Here is a 21,042-nt window from a genome sequence, read left to right as displayed (position 1 = left end):
TCTCTGCCTATTTGGAACACTTGTGTGAGCTGATAAAAAGTCTCATGGGCAGTGTTGCTCATTCACGCTGGGCTCGTGGTCTAAAACCAAGTGAATAATAGTAAAAAAGGGATGTTGGCCAGCTTGGGTCACTCTGACACCAGAAAACATAGCTTGCCTGTGTTGTGGCCATCTTGCCTGACCTTTGTTAATGCACCCACAAGAGCCTCAAAATATGTTGAGTTCTTTAAATGTTGCGGGAAAAAAAATAACATGGTGTAATCCTCTGGGTGATTAGTAGCAGAATTAAAAAGGTTTTAAGCACTGACAAAGAATGAAAGGCTGGGATATTTAAAGGAGCTACAGAGCTGTCTTTCTACCACATAGATGAGGATGTTCCATGTTTTTATTCCCCACCAAGAACCTGAACATCCAGGGATGGTCCTTACAGATTTCCTTAATGAGCCTGCACTTACTTATTAATTTGCTTTTCTGTGGGGGTGTTGCCTGTCACTGTGTCCCCTGGGACTCATTACAGGGGATGCTTTCTCCATCTGCATTGATTGCTTGGGATGCTTTCTCAGTGCAGCTCATCCATTCAGGTTTGACTCTTTGGGGAGAGAAGGAGACTGAAAGAATTTTATGAGTGATGAAAGAGAGCTTCAAGAACAATCAAAAGTATGCCTAAAAAGTAATCAAACGTTGGTTTTTTTCAAGTTTGGGAAATATGCGTGTGTGCCTGTGTGTGCAGCAGGAGGGGGAGGGAGACCAGTAAGAACCAGAACAGAGAAGTGCCTTGAGCGTCTGCGTGCTGTGAGCGTGGGTTTCCCCCTCTTCCTTCCACGGCGGGTCTGTGAAGTGTGCTCTGGAGTAAAGTTTGTGTTTGATCGCCGATCGCCTCACGCTCCGCACGTAGCACTGTCGTTAAGCCATCATCTCGCTGGCCCGAAGCCAGGGCTCAGCAGCGCAGGGGCCGGCGGTCTTTCTAAACTGAAACAGCCTTTATTGATACATTAATGCACTGCGCATGTTTACAGCTGCTAATTGGAGACTTAATCTGAATATCCTTGACTGAACTAATTCACTGGCAATAGCCTTTTAGGTTGGGCCGTGATGGTATGCCTGCTCTTCACAGCACGCTAATCTCTTCTGAAGCTCTTTTGTCTCTGTGTGCATGCAAGGCACGATGGCCCAGTCACACTGCAGCCTAAAATGCAGTTTTAGGCCAGAGGAGGATGCAAAATAAAAATCTTACCTGATTTTACCATTACAGAAGACAAGAGAAGCCTTAGTTGATGTACATGCAGAAAGAAGCAGATTAATTAAACATACAAGGAAGGAGGTTAATCCTTTTACTTATTAGAAGAGACAAAGGTGCTCACTGCCAGTTGTGATCCCATGGCATTTTTAGATTTGTTTCCTTAAATTTCAGTATTTTGTTTTCTCTTGGCCATGCCCAGAGGCTGAACACAGGGAATTTGAGTGATGCTCTGAAAGTAAGAGATGTTATTTTACTTGGCTGAAAAAATAAAAAAGCAGCAATGTAGGCAATACACAGAGGAAGATGAATGCCTGGGACTCTTTTACTCAGGAAATCACGAGTCAGATTTCTCTCCTCGGAAGTCTGGAGAACTGGTCAGGTCCTTTCACAGTTTCCTGAATTGCCTCTTCACTTTAGGAACACAGTGAGTATCCAGCAACAGGGACAGCTCAACAAAACTCACCACTGTCTCCAAGACTTGGTTCACAAATGCTCCCTATTCTCTTGGCAGTTGTGGACAGCCACCACTGACACGAGGCATGGCTGTTCCATGCCTTCCCACTTAACAGCGACGCTGCCCTGGCAGCCAGCTGGAACTTGAAGGGCATCCAGATTTCTCTCTAAGTGGGTGTTCTGCTAAGAAAAGAAATAAAAAATAGTCACAAGCTGAAGCCGTCCTTCACATTAATAGGCCATGAAGAACTAAATTTTGTTGCCAGTCATTAGAAAAGCTTCCTAAGTCCCATCACAGATTAATTTTTAAAGCAGCATCAATCTGTGATATAACTTCCTTACAGGGAGATTCCATAAGATTTGAAAGCTTATTAGGGGCTCCTTTGAGCTACCACTAGATAACATGCCAGTCATTAACAGCTGTGTGGCATGGAGATAATCCCTGAAGAGACCTTTCATGAGTAGTTCTTTGTTTCTGCCCTTAGTTCTGGAAGACATTTAATAAGCTGGAAGTTTTCCATTTTATGGTAGGTAGAATAATACCAGGTAGTAGTAGCCTTTTTGTTAGTAAGCAAAGATAAGCCAGTATCTTTGCATCTTTTTTCTGCAGATGAGAGCAGTGGTCTTTTCAACAATTTTTACTCTCAGGCTGTTCCTCAAAAAATTATCCAAAATGTGCCTCTATGCCTGTGCAAACAATAATCAAGATATAATGGCACATAGAAAAGACCAAATAGAATAAAAAGGGTGAGGGGAGGTTTCCAGTTCCTGGAAGATCTGAATCCAATGATCAATGTTGCATACCTGGAGGGACAACCAAGTACCAGACCGCCTGGCTAAAATGCTATCTGTGAAACAGGATTTTTGTACAGTTGTAAGTACTTGCCCAGCAGGAAGGTATTATTTTGGACATTGTGCAAACAGCAGTGTGCTCCTGAGATGAGAATGTTGAGAATTAAAGCATTTTCACTTGTGTGGCTGCTTTTCTGCCCATAGGAGTATCTTCTCTTTTCCTCTCAAATTTTCAGGGCTGCTGTTATAACACAGGAACAAGGAAGAAAAGTAGCTGTGATCATGCCAGTCTGCCCAAGAATAGTGCTCCAGAGCTGAGGTATCTACTGGTACATGATCCTATCAGTCTTTCATATCTTGTTTGCTGTGGCTTGTTTGGCCCTTCAGTAGACACTTGTCACCTGCATCCAAGAAACCTTCATTATACAGGACTACCTCTGCAGGTTCAGCAAACTGTGCTTGTAGCTGAGTTGGTGGAGTTTGTGTTTCATGAACGAAGGTAGCTTTTAGGTAGGGTTTTACTGTTCTTTCAGTTGTTGTTTTTGCTTTTCTTCTTCTGTATGGCCTTGGTTTAGGCCTCTGTATGAAGATGAAAGTTGAAGTGAAAAGGTGCAGTTGTCTTGCCCAGCCAAATTCTAGCACTTTTCCCAGTGCTTCTTAATTTCTAAAAATAGGCTCCTTCCTCACACAACTTCTCCCCTGTCCTGCCCTCACCTTTGAGCAAGAAGCTGATCAAAGAGGTGGCTGGGTTTAGCTCTGATAATCAAGTTACGAGTGAGGAAATGAGGTACTGGTTTCTCATGCAGTGCTGCCACAAAAAGCCTGTTTCATGTTTTGCATGACTGAAGCAAGCAGGGTTTCACCCTGCCTTGGAACTGGTGATTCCCTTTCCAACAGGCATAAAGCTAATGTCTCTGATTTTTGTTTTTGTGTGTGTGTGTGTTTTAACATAATTTTCTTCTCTATGTTCCCTCCCATCTCTACAGAGTATTAAATTAGACCAATTTTAGTAGTTCGTGCTGCAATATAGCAGTTGAGTGTTTTAACTTTCATAAATTCAAACTAATATTTAATAATGTTCATGAATATTTTATACCTAACCATTATGAGCTACATGGTAGAAAACACTTGGGTGCGATTGGGTGCAACAAGAAAGTACTTAAGAAACACCCTGTTGTGCCTGTGTGTCAGACAAGCCTCAACTGAGAATCTCTTGTCTTTCATCATGAAATGTCAGACTACTCATGTTCTTTTAATGTAGACCATGCTGTGTGCCTTTCCCTTTCTGGCTGTATGACTGTGCATGTCTACAAACTAAAATCGGGTTGAGTACAATGTACACTCAGACCTAAATCGATCAAGTGAATCTTGGTAGTCCTCATTTCCTAAAGTCTGGTTAAGTGATTTTTTTGTTTGCGCTCAAGTTCAGGACTGAGACACCTATTGGACTCTAATTTGGGGAACTTGGAAGTGTGTAACCAAATATAAATTTATCTGAAAGCTGCAGTGGTTGTAGCACCATTCATGCTTATTAATATCTTGGTTTTTTAGACAACCATCATGGTGATTTCGTAAATGAGTATTGCTTTGTGTCTATATAGTACCTTTCATCTAACAGACTTTATGAGTGATTTCTGAATTTGACTATTTGATGTACAAGCTGTTCACAGGGCCTTTCTATGCTAGAGATCAAAAGTAGCAGCTGTTGAACAATACACAAGACAAATATGGTACAGAAAATGGAAAAACATACTGTGGAGTCTTTAGCTTAATCTGCAAGGGTGGTTGGTGTTATCAGGGTAGAGTTCCTCAGGTCAGGATTTTCTCTGCTGGTTGCAAAGGTCGTACTAGTTCTGAGAGGAAAATATGGGATCAGTATAGGGTTGCAATACCAACTGTACAGTCTGCACTGGGGCCCTGGCTTAGCACTAGAAGGCACACAGAGCGTCTCCTGACCTGTTTCCTGTTAGGCAGCGTGCGTGGCCACATAGGAGCACCTTCTAGCTCTGAAGTGTTTTGGTCCATGTATCAGTCCACTCCAGCACTGCTTATTTCATGAAATGTAGCAGAATGGTGCCTTGCAGCATGATCCTGGATGTCAGCTAAGAGAATTTGTTTTTCCCCTTGCTAGAAGCAGTGGGAAGAAGGGAAAAATCTTCTCCATGGAACTGTTGTTTTTTTTTATCTGCCTCCAAACTTTGCTGGTGTCTTGCAGTTTAGCTTGCAGATTTCTCTGGCCAACTTGAGTGTTATACTTAAACTGAATGATGAATTACTTATTTTTGCAAGCTTCTGTGCAACACGGAGTTTACTGATGATTCCTGGCTCCTTACTAAAGCTGGTAATTACTGCTTGTTTAACTGTTGGTTGATATGCACCCTCTTGGGAAATGTAACATCTCTGAAAACGACAGTGCAGAAACTACAGTCTTGACGATTTGCTTTTAATTTTCAAAGTCTTGTAGGTTTTAATTTATGACTGTCAACTAGACCACCAAAGTATTGGTCTTCAGATTATGGTGTGTGTGACTGCAAAGGCATACCTCTGTGTATCAGAGTTTTAAACTGTTCAGCTTCGGTGTAAGACAAGCAAAGTATTTTAACTTAAAATGGGGGGATGGAGTGGTGTTGCTGAGATTTGCTTTTAGGCTTATACTGGGAAGTTAACCCAACTAGCAGCCATTCTAATGGATTGTAGTGAGCAGGAGGGGGAGAGGGGGAGGGATGAATTAGGTAAGTTCCTATTCATTATTGCCCACTATAGTTAGTTTCAGTTCGGAGTTCGTGAACGAAGGGAGATGCTTCCCAAAATGGAGTGTTCTCTTCTGAACACAATAGCCAAGAAAGTATAGGAAACATTCAGTTACTCATCTGGTAAGTGGTTTGATTTTTAAGATCCAGCCTCCAGCTTTTGTAGATAGCTCGTGAACTAAACTAGCAAATACCAGTGTTCACCAATTACCTAAATTAAGTCTGGGTCACGCATCTCATCTCCTGTTTCTTGTTTGCTTTGAATGAATCCAAAAGTAGTGCTAACAGCTGGAATCCCTGCTGAGGCCAGCTTGTTCTCCTCTGGAGCTGCTCCAGCCGGTGTTCTGATAAAGCTTGATATCGTTCAACAGGCTCTAGGAGGACCAGAATGATTTCCCTTCATTGTTTAAGGTTTCATTCAAATATTCACCATGCCAGGAAAAAGGATATTTCACTTCTGCTTTTCTCCCTTTGCTGCTGCTACTAGAAAACTTTTTTTTTTTTTTCTCTTCAAGTTAAGCTAGAGTGTGTCCAGTGCCTTTCCATTCTGTGGGAATTATTCTAGTTCTTTATCCCCCAGGGACTCTGCATTACACTTGCAAAAGGTGCATGCCATAAATAAATAAATAAATAAATAAGGCTTCGGTGTCTTAGAGTCAAAGCACATGTTCTGCTAAGGGAACATATTACATGGGGGAGGCCAGGGAAAACTCTGGCCTTCTGCCCATATTTTGGTAGTAAGTAAAGCACCTAAATCCTTTTAAGGGTCTGGCCTGCAGTCGTATTGCTCTTTAGCAGCTTTTTGATTGGGGCTTTACAACATTGTAGTAATACTGGAATGATTTTCAGGCAGTTCAGTAGTCTTGGACTAATGTCTGCTTTCCAAAGAGACTTCCTTAAAGCCTCCATAATTTTATGTTGTATATCGACTTTAAAATGAGATATTATCCATCAACAAAGTCTGTGCATCACCCAGCTGGTAGGATTAGCAGGGCTCTGCTGAGGCAGGCCTGGTGCTGGCAGTGTGGGCACATACCCTGGGCAGCAGCTGTGTTTGCTGCAAGAGGAGCCACCACTCCCCAGTTGCAGCCCTGCTCCCTGCCTCTCTACAGCATCACTGTCCTCTGTTCTCTCAGCTCCCTGGCTCATGTTCCCCAGCATATGAGGATCAGGTTTAGCAGCGGGTTACTATTTTAATTATTAAAGCTAATCCAGCTCGCTGTGCATGGGATGGGTGAAGGATGTATCTGTGTGAGCTGCTGTGCTGGCAGCTGGGATGGGGGGATGTATGATGTATCCTCCTCAGTGAGGGTACAGCTCTCTTGGACCATTTTTACATCACAGTTAGAGCTGGCTGGTGGTTTCCACGAGGCTTGTTTGCCTAAGCCAGGCTTTTATGCCTAAACCAGGCTTGTTTCGAGTGCTGGGCGGTAGCCTGGCCCTTACTACTGCTATCTGGCTGACAGTGAAATGTAAGTTCAGCTGCGGAGCCATTTCTAGCAGCAGAATGACAACAGAGCAGACAAAACCTGCGGCAGGCCATTTAGGCAACTACTAGGTGTGATGGAAGAGGATTTATTACAGGGAATTAAAGGTACTCTCTCTTGTTCAGCATGATCTCCTGCCCTGGTGGGCTGCCAACTCCACAACAGCTGTGGCCTGAGGTGCTGGGGGAGGGAGTGGGCTCTGGTGACTTACTGCTGCCTGCAGGTACCATTTGCAGTGCTTGTGGTGAGGAAGGAAAGTGAATTCATACATGACTTGAGATGCAGAGCAGTATTTTTGCAGCTGTATGTGAATAGCTGTTCTTACTGACCAATTTCAGTGAGTGGTCTTTGGTTCTTGGTGGCAGAGGGTGCAAGGAATGCACTGTGCTGGCTGGCAGTAACTTTTGTGCCAGTTATTTGCTGGCATACTAAAATTACCTTTGTGATTAAAGCAGTGTGTGCTATATTTTGTTAGCTTGTCATATGTCCCATGAGTACAGCATGATTTCAGCATGTGCTAGGAAGCAGAAAACAGGACTTCTGGGGTACCTACATAAAAATTTCAGTCACCCTTGATGAAACCTGTACTGTCAATTTTCAATGCTATCAACTGTACTTAACAGATTATTAGGGGCATGTAATACAAATGGTACACAGACACATCCTCATTCTGTGGGACAGCCATGCACACTACTCTCGTATTCAGATTTCACATGTTATGATTTGGATGAATGTATACTTAGATGGGTAAAAAACTGGTTGGATGGTTGGGCCTAGAGAGTGGTGGTTAATCAGTTGTATTATACCTAGAGCCTGGTAACAAATGAAGCACCACAGAAGTCTGTCGTGGGATCTGACCTGTCTACCATCTTTGTCAGTAACCCAAAACAGATGGCAGAGTGCACTCATCAAGTTTGGAGATGACACCAAACTGAGGGGAACCAGTTGATGCACTTGAGTGCAGGACTGCCACCTGAAGTGACCCAAGATGGCCAATGATATTTTTATGAAATGAAACATGGAAAAATGTGAAGTCCTGCTCCTGGGAAGAAAGAGCCCCTTACAACAGTACAGGCTGGAGGCTGCCAGACTGGGAAGCAGCTCTGCTACCCAGGGGAGCCTAGGGACCTGAATGATCTAGGTGGCAGTGAGCTGAACATGAGCTTGCAGTGTGCTCCTTGCAGAACAGTATCCAGTAGTAGACTGAGGGGAGTGGTTATCACTCTGTTCTCAGCACTGGGGACACCATGTCTGGATACCATGTCCAGTTTTCCAGCCAAACTTAGTGCATCTCCCATCTCTAGCTGCTTATATTGGCAAGCAATGAAAGGAGATTTCAGAGGAATGGGAACAAGGCTTCTATTGCCGCAACCTTAGTGGGGTAAACTCTGTAGGAAGTGTCTGGTGTTACTACCAAGCCACCCCAATAGTGAAGAAGTGACTGAGAGAAGGATCTGTGAGAGAAGACCAGCAGTCTTAACCGTTCTTCTCTGAATCCTTCCCTGAATTAGGCTGCTAATGGTGTCAACTCAAGTTTAATCTATTTTTGTTATAAAACCCTTTTGAGTCATGTTGACTGTTGTGTGGTTTGGATTAATTCGTGTTAGGCTTATCTCATTGTTCAAGGTGAGATTAAAACAAGCCTCGAATTAAGTGATTATATCAGCAAGTTGAGATGATCAAAGAGAAAAGTATGCTTCTGAAAGCTGTTTGGTTAGTTCTGTGGCTCAGTCCTTGAAAGCAAGTGTGTACTGCCCTGTGCAAACACGGCACAAAAGAGTTACAGGTGTTTGCAGACCTTTTACCCGCACCTTGTGGGCAGCCTCAATTTGTGTTGGATCATAGGGATGGATATGACACTAGAAGGTATTAATAGAGGAAGATGATGGCAGTAAGGTGTAACATCCTGGAGTTGCTTTCTACTTCTCATTATGACCGGCAAATCAGTTTTGCAATGACTACTCAGCTTTAGAAACCAAGCAAGCTTTAGCTGGAACTGCCTCAAAGTCACGTAGCGTTGTCAATAGCATTAAGCTTGTACCATATATACTAGTGTTTTACTTTTAATTCAGGTTTTTGTTTGTTTCTTTGTTTTTCTCTCTCCTACTTTAGCTTATATATTGTGAAATATGGTACTTATTTCCAGTTTGGAGTTCCACACTCACTTGCCCAGTGAAAGAAGCTTGTGCAAAGATAACTTGTGGTGGTGTCTGCTGTAGGTTTTCGATTGATCACCTGAAAAATGCAGAGCCAAACTAGTGGTGGGAGGATGCTTAGCAAAGAAAAACTGAAGGTGGACATCTTGTAGAATATATTTTTTTACAACCTTTATATTTTCTTCAGGCTATGATTGCTTGCTATCCTGGAAATGGAACTGGGTATGTTCGTCATGTGGACAATCCAAATGGTGACGGGCGCTGCATCACCTGTATTTATTACCTGAATAAGAACTGGGACTCCAAGGTGAGTAAATCACAGGGTTGAGGCAGACCACAAAGGAAAAACTAGTTCAGAAACAGAGCTTTGGAGCTGTCAGTTGCTTATGTGAAGTCTGGTGAACTTTTGAACAGCTGGTCCATTCTTTTCCACATTTATTTTCTTTGTGTTTATGGCAACCCTTTGGACATAAGGATTTGAACTATTTCCTTACCATTCTCTGTCCCACACACACACTGCTTCTAAGCACTAGGCTGCTGGCTCTTATGCTTTGTTTAGAGGGAAGAGCAGTGAAGTACTAGAAAGAAAAACATAATCCACTAAGGAATAAGTGGACTCTGGGGGCAGAAAAGACAGCCCAAACCTGGGATTTTAGTGTTCTTGATACTGTTCCTTTAGGCTAACCTGCAGAAGATTTTCAAGCAGTTACCTTTACAATTCTGTTGTCATAATAAGGAACAAACCACTCACGTGGATTATCTACTGAATATCACCCTGTCTTGGCCACTTTAGGTGGATGCTTTTCAGGAACCTGTAAATACTATGAACCCCCAAAAGTGAGTTTGGATTTAGAAGCAATCCCACTAGAATTACACTTTTGGAGGAAAACATGGTCATTTACAGAGAGTATGACAACGAAACATCTCAATAGAATAAAATGAAGGAGGAGATGTGGGAAGAAACGCAAATATCCAATTTATTTTGCACACTGCGCTCTTATTCTAGCAGTGAGGAAGCACCCAAGTGGGCACTGAGGAAGTGAGCTGAAATCCAGGACACTGGTGGAGTGTATTACATGGATGTGATGATGATTTTATGCAAATGTATGCTGGAGGAGATGCAATATAACCATGCTGGCCTTTGAAAACAGCCATGTTGCTTTAAACCTAATAGATTAATTCTGAGGTTTGCATGCCATGTGAAGGTACTAAGTCCGAGCAGTGCTGGGTTGACAGCATCTTCCCTGCACTCTGTGGTGCAGCATAAAAGCCTCCAAAGAGCCCTCTAACATCAGGCCCTACGGCCCTACTAGAATGCCAGGTTGGACAGGACCACAAGGATCATCTGGTCCAACCTTTCTAGGCACTACTATAGCTTGTATGAAGTGGCTCAGCACGCTATCAAGCTGAGATGTAAAACTGTCCTTATATGGGGGAATCTACTGCTTCCCTTGGGAGACTACTCCAATGTTTGATTGTCCTCGTGGTGAGAAATTTACCTCTTGTGTTCAATTAGAATCTCCCCAGGAGCAACTTGTGCCCATTACCCCTTGTCTTTTCCATGTGACTCCTTGTAAATAGGGAATCTCTGTATTCTTTGTAGCCACCCTTTAAGTACTGGAACATGGTAATAAGATTTCCTCAAAGCCTTCACTTAAGGCTGAAGAAACCCAGTTTTCTCAGCCTCTCCTCTTATGGCAGATCCTCTAGTCCTCTGATCATCCTTGTGGCCCTTCTCTGGACCCTCTCCAGCCTGTCTGCATCCTTTTTGTAAAGCAGGGACCAAAACTGAACACAATACTTCAGGTGTGGTCTGACAAGCACTGAGTAGAGCAGGATGATGACTTCTTTATCTTTGCTGGTGATGCCCTTGTTGCTGCAGCCCAGCATCCTGTTGGCTTTCTTTGCTGCAGCAGCACACTGTTCACTCATGTTGAGCCTGTTATCCACCAAGACCCCCAGGTCCCTTTCCACAGGGCTGCTCTCCAGCCAAGTGCATCCCAGTCTGAACTGCACTCCTGGGTTATGTGTTCCCAGGTTCAAGACCATACACTTCTCCCCATTGAACTTCATAAAGTTTCTGTTAGCCCACTCCTCCAGTTTGTCCAGGTCATCCTGGAGGCTGACCCTCCCTTTCAGAGTGTCAGCCTCTCCACTCATCTTGGCATTGTGAGCAAACTTTATCAGGATGCTCTTGATCCCAACATCCAGGACACTTATGAAGATGTTAAACAGAATGGGGCCCAATATGCATCCCTGGGGGACCCCAGTTGTGACTGGTTGCCTGTTTGAGGAGGAACTATTTTCTGTCACCCTCTGGTTATGGTCCATCAGCCAGTTCCCCACCCACTACAGAGACCACTTGCCAAGGCCATAATGAGTCCGTTTCTCTGGAAGGAGGCTGCAGGGAACCGCATCAAAAGCCCTGAAGAAGTCCAGGTAGACGATGTCCACTGCTCGCCCTGCATCAACCAAGCAGGTTACTTTGTTGTAGAAAGCGATCAGGTTTGTCAAGCACAATTTGCTCCTGGTAAATCCATGCTGGATTTTCCCAGTCATGTGCTTCAATTGACTGTCCCCAGGAGGCAGAGTTCATCTACAACTTTTGAAGTTTCTGCAGTGTGTGCAGATGAGCAGACTTTTACCCTGAAACTGGTGGCAGATGGAAAGAGAGAAATGATGTAGAGAAACCAGGCTATGACATAAGTAGGGAAAAGACTGGCTGGGAGTTGCAATGCGTTTATGCATTACAAATCAAACAATGGAGCAGGCTTCGCTCTTCCCAGGGCGTAAAAGTTAACTCATATTATCAGATACAGGCTCTGAAATACCATAAGCAGCATCTAGCAGTTGCTGGGAAGAGAATCTGACCTCAGATGGGTCACATGTAGCGCTCTTACCTGCTTTGTGGTATTCACTGGTTCTAGGGATGTGACTGGGGCTCAGAAGTTTCCCAGTGTTTGTTACAGGGCCAGTGTTGCCTTTATCTTGGTTCCTTTACTTTAACCAGATGTTTATTCTGAAACATGACAAGCAATTTGGGAAAATCAAGGTGGCCAAGAGATTCAGTGTACAGTTTTCCAGTGTTGTCACGTAGTTGTCTTGGTTATCATTAGGTGTTTATTCCCCATTTGTTGAGTGCTGAGGAGGGAGGAAGAACTTACTGTTCACATGATTGTGTGGATGTTTGCACGTGTAAAAAGCAACCTTTCCTTTTCTTTCAGTTGCATGGTGGAATTCTTCGGATATTCCCAGAAGGAAAGTCCTATGTAGCAGATGTTGAGCCGATTTTTGACCGATTATTATTTTTTTGGTCAGATCGGAGGAATCCACATGAAGTCCAGCCTTCTTATGCAACCAGGTGAGTAGCATATTTGGTATTTTCTTCTGCCAGGAAGAAACAAAGCATCTCTTCTACCAATATGTGTATCTAAAATTATGGCCATCATTTGCATGAAAAATGTTTTGAGTTTGAGTCACTGGGAATTCTCTCAAGTGAAAGAAGAGCAAGCTTGAATGATAAGATTCCTTGTGTGATGGAGGAAAAAAAGCCTGTTTACCATTGACAGGAGAAATCTTCTAAGTCAGGCATAGCTATTTAGCTGGGAGATGTTGAGTTACACTTTTGCCTTCCTAACATTATAGGATTTCTTGGGGCTGCCAACTGTGAACTGGCTACAAAAAAAACTGATGTGATGCAGGGCAACCCCCAGACTGCCCACAGGCATCCCAGAACAGAAAAAAACACTCAAAGGTCTGTAACTTGCTTTCGCCCTCTGTTACCAGGGGCTATGCACTCTTCTGTGCCTCCAAGCATAAATTCTCACCTATATTTCTGTTGTACTTGATAAATAACACATTTAAAATTCTGTCTACATTTGTACCATTTGCATCCAATTTTTTTCCCCACAAATCCAGTATAGTGTTTTGCTTTATCCATTAACATAAAAACTCCAGGGCGCTATTTTAATAGCAGAAGTTGAAACAAACATAATATTTCTTTCTTTTATAGATATGCCATGACTGTGTGGTATTTCGATGCTGAAGAAAGAGCAGAAGCCAAAAAAAAGTTCAGGAACTTAACAGGTATGATTGTTTTATATGTATTCACCAGAAAGAATATAACGCATTTTGGGATTTACGAAGTCAGAGATAGTCTGGGAATAACTCTGTAGCTAAATGGGTATGACACTCATTTTTAGAAAGCTTTTTCATCTCCAGTCACTAGTTAGTTATTTTATGTGAAGTGGAGAAGATGTGACAGAAGAAGATTCACACCTGGTGTTGTTATTCCTGGTGAGCGTGATGGAAGAACATGGGAGAGATGGGTTCTGATTTCTCTTCCAAATGGTGGCTGAGATTTTTGTCCGACCCCATGTGGCTACTCAAGTCACTGCAAGTCTTTAAGCTGCTCTTTCGTTATTTTGGAAGTATATTTTGTCTCCTCCAAACTTTGTTTAGCACAAAGTCATGAGACTTGCATAAGCAGTTTCATAATCATGTTCTCTAAATATTCTGGACAAATAGATTCTTCTATATTAATGAAGGGAGTTGGGGCCTGCAGTAATGCAAAAAGGGGTTATCTTTATTTTAGAAGTAATATTTTAGAAGATGTTAATAAAGATCTTAGAATGTATAGATTATGAGTTGAAAAGAAACAGAGTTTAGAAATGTGTAAGTGCATCTTTTGGCTGACAGTTGCTAGAGTAGCTGTGATCATGGTGCACTTCACAAGCTACCTACATTCAACTGGGTCTCACAGATAGCTTAAAGTCAGCCAACAGAGACTTGTGCAGAAGCCTGGTAAGAGGGGACCCCAGCTTTCCTAACAGCAGCCGTGCCTTCTGCTACCACAGTAACAGCATACGAGTAATGGTCTGAATTGTCCAGATGTGCTTCAGCACCCTACCTGGGGCCATGCTGAAGGTTTTGCTCTTTGGAGCAGTTGAAGATCTGATCTTCAGGGAGTGCCTCAGGCGGTTGCTCAAAATACAATGTGGAGGACATTTTGTCATCAAAATACAGCGTGGAGGATCATCTTTTTTAAAATGTGTGTTATGCAGCTGGGGAGCAGCAAAGTCATAATTAGTCAAATGTTTTTCAGAACAGACTTGTCATCTAGGTAGCAAGTAGGCAAAGCGTGAGGAAGGGGCCAAGAGCTGGGGGGAAAAGTATCACACATCTGGAGTCTGAAAGCTTTTTGGGATACTTAAATACCTTGTGAGTTGTCTCAGTTTTAAGAGGGCAAACATACAAAACCTTGGGATTACTATCTCATTAACATGCTGTGGATTCAGAGTGTTTGAATCCATGTAGGGAATTCATATCATGAGTCTGAAATGGAAAGTGCTGTGCATTGACAGCAAACCAACTTCATCCTGTTCCTGAGTTTTCATATGAATGTTGTAAGAACCCTCTGGCTTAACTGCCTCTCCTTTTTTGATCTTTTTGATATAGATGCAAGAAAGAGAGAAGCACCTCTTAATGAAGACTAATCAGCTGTTCCTGAATTCCTGTGAGGAAATAAGATCCCAAAGATGACTTCCATTTCCAGCGAGCAAGGGCAAATTCTTGTTATGCACAAGAATGCACTGGTTGTGTCTAGCCTGTGCATCTTATATTGATGGTACTTAAGCCAGCCTCCTGTCATGCCTGCGTCTGGCAGAAGGAACACTTGTTTTCTATTTGCCTGTTGCTGGAATGAGTAACCAGGTTGTTTGTGTTTGTTTTTTTTTTAAAAAAAAAAAAAAAAAAAATAAGTATCACTAAGCCTAGTGGTAGGGGCTCAGCCAACTGGCTTTTGATCACTCTTGTAGCCAAGATAATGATCATTGGAACTAGCAATGAAAACCTGAGTCTTATTTGCACTTTACTGGGGAGGGAAACTAGCTCAATGGGAAAGAGCTTTACAAGTTTAAAATCTGTGGAAGACTGCTAATGGGCAAGGAGAGATTTTGTGAAAATGTGATATCAGAACTAGATTTTTGTAGTGTCATCTTATGGTCTGTCCCACATGGGCCTGTCAATGTACATCACTTTGCTGTGCAGAACATAGGCTCAGCCCTTTGATGGCCCAACTTTCCAAACAGTTTGTTGTCTGCTCAGTCATCACATTTCCTGGATTTTGTTTGCTTTTCATGAGTCAAGTTCTAGCTGTGTAGTTGCACTGCCCTTTCTGTCCCAAGACTGAGAGGGAAGCAGTTACGCCTCAGTCCACAACTTTGTAAAACCATTTTCTTTCTGTTCTGAGCAGGATGGGTTGTGTGTTTTCTGTTTTCACTGTTTGTTAAAGCAGCTGTTTTCTCCCAAAAGATACATGAACTTGGAAGGCTGATGGCACACAAGGCATTGGCACCAATGGCCAATGATACATAGAGTTGTCATTTTCATGTCTTCTCCATCTACTGTGTTTTATGTGATGCAGATAAGAATCTGAAAGGAAAAGATATGTCTGGCAGTTTGACAAATGTGTGATAAATAATGGGTAACTTAGATTTGATTTCTATGCTGCTTATCCTTAGTTAACACACTTGTTTAACTTTGAGTATGTAATTTGGATGACACAGCAATTCTGTTTCAGTTGATCTGTTATGTCAGGTAACTACTGCTGTGCCCAAGCCATGAGACTGGAGTTATTCAAATGGCAAAGCACATTTTTTTTTTCTCTAAACTTCTTAAACGCGGTGAGTAACTGATGACCTATCTCCAATCTACCTAAGCTTCCACAACCAGCACTTACTATGCAGTTCAGAATAACTTAATGAAGCTGGGAGCTGATGGTGGATGCATTTATCACTCACATTAATTGTTCTGAACCTAATACACTCACTTGGATTAATTTTCATCTCATGTTTTCAGTGTGTGTGCCAGACCCTACCCTATAGATGCCCTTTTCAGTGACCCATATTTTCCAGTGCTGGCAGTCGTGAGGGAGGATTGTCTGACCTGCCAGTTCCTGCACCTCTTCACTGCGTGGTGCCAGGCTGTTGTGCTGGTGATGGGTCTGTGGGCCAGCTGTGTTGCCCTTGAGCTGGGGAATGGAAAGATAACATGCAATCACAACTGTTGCATGTCAGTGACACAAGGGAGCAGCTGCATGGGACAGAAAAGAAATAATTTTCATGATGTAAAAAATAGTTTTTTTAAGCAGTTCTGTTTTTTTAAAAAAAGCACCACAACAAGAACAAAACCAACAAACCTGGGCATCCTTTAGTCTGTCCTTGAACTCTGAATGTAAATACAGTAGTGCTAAGAACCCCCTTGTTCTCTCTGGCTTCTCCCAGAGATCCAGCTTCAGACTTAGGGGCTGAACTTGGTTCAGCCTGACCACTGTGCACCTTAAGAGAGGAACACGAGGGAACACGTGTGACAAATATTCTTATAACTCAAGGCTAGAAAAAGACAATCTGATAAATGTCCTTTAGTGTTAGGTAAAACATTATTCTGCTACAGTTGCTTCTAAGTAGCATAACATAGACTTGAAGGAAACTTAATAACTTGAAATGCTCATTCTGTGATGTTCATGTGGGAGGAGGAGAGGGCTCTTCCCAGAGAATAAAAGACAGTCATTGGAAAGGTGGCAGGTGTTGAAAAAGGGGAAGGCGTGTTACAGGATTATTATTTTAAAAGGGAGGGTGGGGAATCCAAGCTCTTTTATTGCTATGCAAGGTTCATAATGACTTATATTTTAAACTGCTACATCATTTTAAAGGGGGCAAAGACAGCTAAAACAGAGCAGAGCAAGTCTTGCTTCACCTTTAGAACCTGTAACCTAGAAAGAAATGCACTAGAAAGAGGTGTTATTACACCTCTCACTAAAGCCTTGAACAGTGGAAAAATGATGGGGTGGAAGGGGAAAGGCTTTGTATAAACATAGAAAATGAAAGGTACTTCAGTTACCACTGTTGCTACCACCTGGCTTCCGTGGTGGTCAGCAACGTGTGGTGGATGCAGCATGGAGCACTATAGATGCATTTATTGTAAATAAAGTACTTATTTTTATTTTTAGCCAGTATCTTCCTGATTAGATAGAGGAGAGAGCAATTCTGTGGCAGAGAGCGTTGCGTTGTCTTTTTCTTTATTAATACATATGATTAAGTACAAAAAAGTTGATGGCACAGGATTTTTCGCCATCTTTTGTGTGAAGGACTGGAACCAGTTCTTCAGTTGTCTGGTTTAGACCTTTACCCCATTTCCACATCAGTGGGATGATTTCCTTGAATATGCTGTAGTTTAACTGGGGAGGTTGGTGGGATGTTGGTCGTGTAGGAATCCATAGGCTTGATGTTTTCTTCACAGATTTTTCTTGCCTGTCTCTGAAATTGTTGCAAACTGCCCTGCAAAAATGAAATTGTTGGAAGAACTGTGGGGAAAGCAGTCTGTTGCAGTAGGGAGAGAATTTCAAGGATACTCTTTCCATGTGGTTTATTTTCATGGCAGACTGAAACATCTATGGCTAAACAGCGCTTGTTGCCTAGTTGTGAACAAGAATGTTTTCTCTAAGGCATTTAATTTTTAATCCTCTAGAGGTTTTGTTGATTTTTTCAATCTTTAGGTAATGTGCCTTCATATCTGTGAAGATGTTACATGTCACATGTGTGTCATGCAAGTTTTTAATGGATCTTTAAAAAATATGTTTGTCTTTGCAAAAATAGTTGCATTGGAAAAATATGTGGAGCCACCAAGCCACAATTTCCAGCAGGTACTTTTTCTCGTGCAGGATGGGAAAAAGGCCAGGAGACAGTCCTGAAAATCAAGAGACTATTTTTATAGTTAAACCTTTAACCAATGGCCTTTTGAGCAAAGTAGCCTCTAATAAATTTTTTCTCTTGATTGTTTGTGGTTCCATGAAGAACAGGCTCTGCAAAGTAGTGCATAAAAGATCCACTCTTTTTTCCTTCTCTCTTTAAGCAGTTTTAGTCCTTTTCTATTGTGTTTTTTTAAATGTTGGAGTATATTATATGTATTTGTTTTTGTTGCAAAATGGCTGGCTCTAACATGACTTGCATCTAGAAGAAAATGTATCTATTTGCAGGCAAATAACTAGTTCTACTTTGACTGTGCTGTACTCCCAGCAGATATCTGAGAGTGAGTTATGACGACATCTTCTCTTGTCAGGTTGTATGCTGGTCAACAATGCTGGCACTTCACATTGGATTGATAGAGAAACCCCTGTAGTATGTTACTATAAGTCACATTTTGTGTTCCTGTTACACAAGTGGCAGGAGTCAATAAACACTGGGTCTTGTTAAATGTTGTCCTGTGCAAATCTTTTCAGTTTTATGTCTTACCATGGCCAGGGTTTCAGCAGGTGGGTGCAGTGCCACAGCTGGATGAAGGGAGGGTGGCACCACAGTCCTTGGCTGCTGCTGTCGGGGAGAGCTCTGTTTGTTGCCATCCGCTTGCCATGTTTCCTTGGTCACTTCCTTCTATTTTGAAGTTATTTACCTTGCTAGTGGCCCTCTTCTTAAAATGCCTATTTGTTTTCACACTCCTGTTGAACCAGATAACATTCTCACAATTCAATTGTCGTCTGATAAGTTTTATTTTTAACAGTGTTCACATCCTCCCCCTGCCACTTTTCCAGTGTGAGTCCCACTGTTTTCTTCTGCAGCTGTGGGGGAGGCATCTCCCCACTCCCACTAACTGCAGTTGAAAGAAAGCCAGGACATTTTCACTCCTCTGTTAAAGTGCTGTGAACTTTTAAAAATTCTTTTGCAATGCTGTGAATAGTGGGAATTCCCCCCCCATGTAAAAAGACACTTTTGTCTTGTGGAGGGCTTGGATGTGACATTTTTTGGTGAAAAAAGGAGAGAGAATTCTAGATAATTTCCATTTTTTAAAGTATTTATTTTACACTGAGAAGTGCTTGGAACACATAAAGAAGACCTAAGGAAAGCAGAGGGGTTTCTTTTCTGAGCATGCTCCTCATTAAGTAAGGGTTTGTTGGGACAGCTCAAGAGGAAGCTGGCCATTAGCTATCCATCTGCCAAGGACTTGGCTTTTCTCTGAACTCTGACTAAACTTTCTCTAAGCAAATATGCTTGCAGTAATTGTTATCTTACAGCTATTTAGGGGTCTTTTTCCTCCCCCACCTACCCAAAGGGATAGGGCTAAATATACTTGCACTGACAATTCCCGTGACTTGAGAATGCATCTGATACCAGAATTTGCACGAAAATTATGAAGTAGCATGACAGTGGAAGAGAGGTTAGTAAAAATTTATTCCCTTTTCCCACATACTTTCATCTCTGTGGAGTACTACCACTTCAGAGAGTTGGTAAAACTCTCATCCTCTTTCATAGAACATAGATAGAATTGTTTTCATTTTTTAAATCTGTGTTTTAGAAAAAGGGAGTAATTTCATCTGCATATGTGCTTATTTTAAACAATGCTGGAGATGCTAAATAAACTACACTAGGCCAACTGCAGTCAATAGCAATTCTCATGGTAGCAAACCCAGCCAGTGCCAGTCTGCAGATCTCTCCCTTGGCTGGACACCCAGAGTGGTAAATCTTCCTGCTAGAGCAGAGAGAGGGTGGAATTAGTGGTCCCTGATTCTTAGCCAACACCCTGGAGACTGATTTAGTAGGAGTGGAGTAAGTGTGGTGGCCTAGACCCAAAGTTTTGGGAAAGTGTTAATCTGGCTGGTTCTTAAGTCTCATATGGGTGGCTAATGAGAAGCATGAAAAGAGAGACCCTGGAGTCCAAGCTATTACAGCTCTTCAGATCACTTCATGCAGCTGTTCTTAGTTCCTTCAATTTTGACATTTTCTCAGCTAGGAGCCCAAGCATTTACCCATTTAGGGGTTGCAACATGGAGCAATGCTTAGCCTCCACAGGCTTTGCCTTTGCTGCTGGCAGAGGAGATTGAATTCACAGCTCCAGCCAGGATGCTGGGCAGAGGGAGCAGAACCACCCTCAATCCAGGCTTCTCTTTCAGATCAGAGCATTACCCAGGTAGGTTTAGGAGCTGTGTGAGGGATGAGCCAGCAGCACAGCAGTAAAAACCTTTTCATGGAATGGAATGAAGCTAAATTTCAGAGCAGCACCTGTCCAAAGACTGCAGATTGGGCTGGAATTGTGCAAAAAGGGGGCATTTTGCCCCATCTACAGTATTAGGGGTAGCATTCAGAAATGCCCACCTCTTACATTTAAGTGTTTGGGGAAGAAACTGCTCTGAGGAACTGAGGGTGTTACCTGTGGGCACTGCAACCCTGGGTACTGTATCCTGTGAGATTTAAAAATTCCTCTAGTATGTGGAAGCAGTAAAAAGAGGTATGGGATGGTGGGGCATAGGGAAATGGACAGAGCTGCTTCCCCTTCTGCAGCAGCCCTTTCAGCTGGAGCTGGGAAGGACTGGATGCCATTCCTCCTTGGCACAGAGCAGTCATCTGCACATCTCCCATCTCCCAGGCTAGTGACAAAGCACCTCACTTAGCTGCAAGCATAGACACATCCCTGACCTGGGTACAGGGGGTGGTGCTTGTGAGCTTTATAGAAGACTGGGTGAAACAAAAGACACCTCAGGGTATCCATCTGTCTAGACAGACTTGATACGCCTCACTGTTAAGAACCGCGCAACCACCTAGTCTCGCTGGCCACCTTTGTCTGTAATTCATGTCCCACCTTCTTATGACAAACAGCTGGTTTTGTCCCTGTTTTATTTTCTCCTCCTTTCTACAGAGTGAGGCTGTCCCTGCAGCTCCACTGCCAACACTGTGGCTGCTGCCCTGGACAGGACAGCTGTAGTGTTCAACTGGTGGAGCAGAGCTGCTTCTGAAGCCAAGCCCAGTTATCCCTGAGGACACCACCCGGTGCTGAGCCCCATGCCTCTGCAGGGGCCTGCACAGAGGCCAGCAGCACCTGCTCTTCAAGCTGGGTCATCACATCCCTGGGAAACGATGTCGAGCTATCAAGTCGATGAAAGATGACATTACTGTCACCAGTCCTGCTCACTTGGTCTGACACCAATTCAAGAACCCAGCTCCACCTCTGCAGCACTGTAACACAGACTCAGCAGCTGCTGCATGTGGAAAGTGGGAAGATAACAGCGTCCAAGGCCCCACTGGTCTCAGCAGGTGTGCGTGTGTGTGTGTGTTTGTACATGTGTGTTTCCCTGTGCAGCTAGAGAGAAGCCTGGTTTCCAGGGGAAATTAATTTGA

The 21,042-nt window shown here is 42.9% G+C and overlaps 1 protein-coding gene across 1 annotated transcript in view; it reads left to right on the top strand.

Moving 5' to 3' along the window:
- The window catches only part of EGLN3 (egl-9 family hypoxia inducible factor 3), a 32,117-nt gene extending 13,987 nt beyond the window's left edge, over positions 1 to 18,130 (top strand). Inside the window, exons 2-5 of the mRNA XM_051622112.1 lie at positions 9,066 to 9,185; positions 12,103 to 12,239; positions 12,891 to 12,964; positions 14,336 to 18,130. Coding sequence (XP_051478072.1) covers positions 9,066 to 9,185; positions 12,103 to 12,239; positions 12,891 to 12,964; positions 14,336 to 14,373 — 369 coding nt within the window. The 3' untranslated portion in view covers positions 14,374 to 18,130. The remainder of the gene's footprint in view (positions 1 to 9,065; positions 9,186 to 12,102; positions 12,240 to 12,890; positions 12,965 to 14,335) is intronic.
- Positions 18,131 to 21,042: the final 2,912 nt, after the last annotated feature.

The sequence above is a fragment of the Apus apus genome, chromosome 5 (assembly GCF_020740795.1).
Source record: "Apus apus isolate bApuApu2 chromosome 5, bApuApu2.pri.cur, whole genome shotgun sequence".
NCBI lineage: Eukaryota > Metazoa > Chordata > Aves > Apodiformes > Apodidae > Apus > Apus apus.
This window is presented reverse-complemented; position numbering and strand designations above follow the sequence as displayed.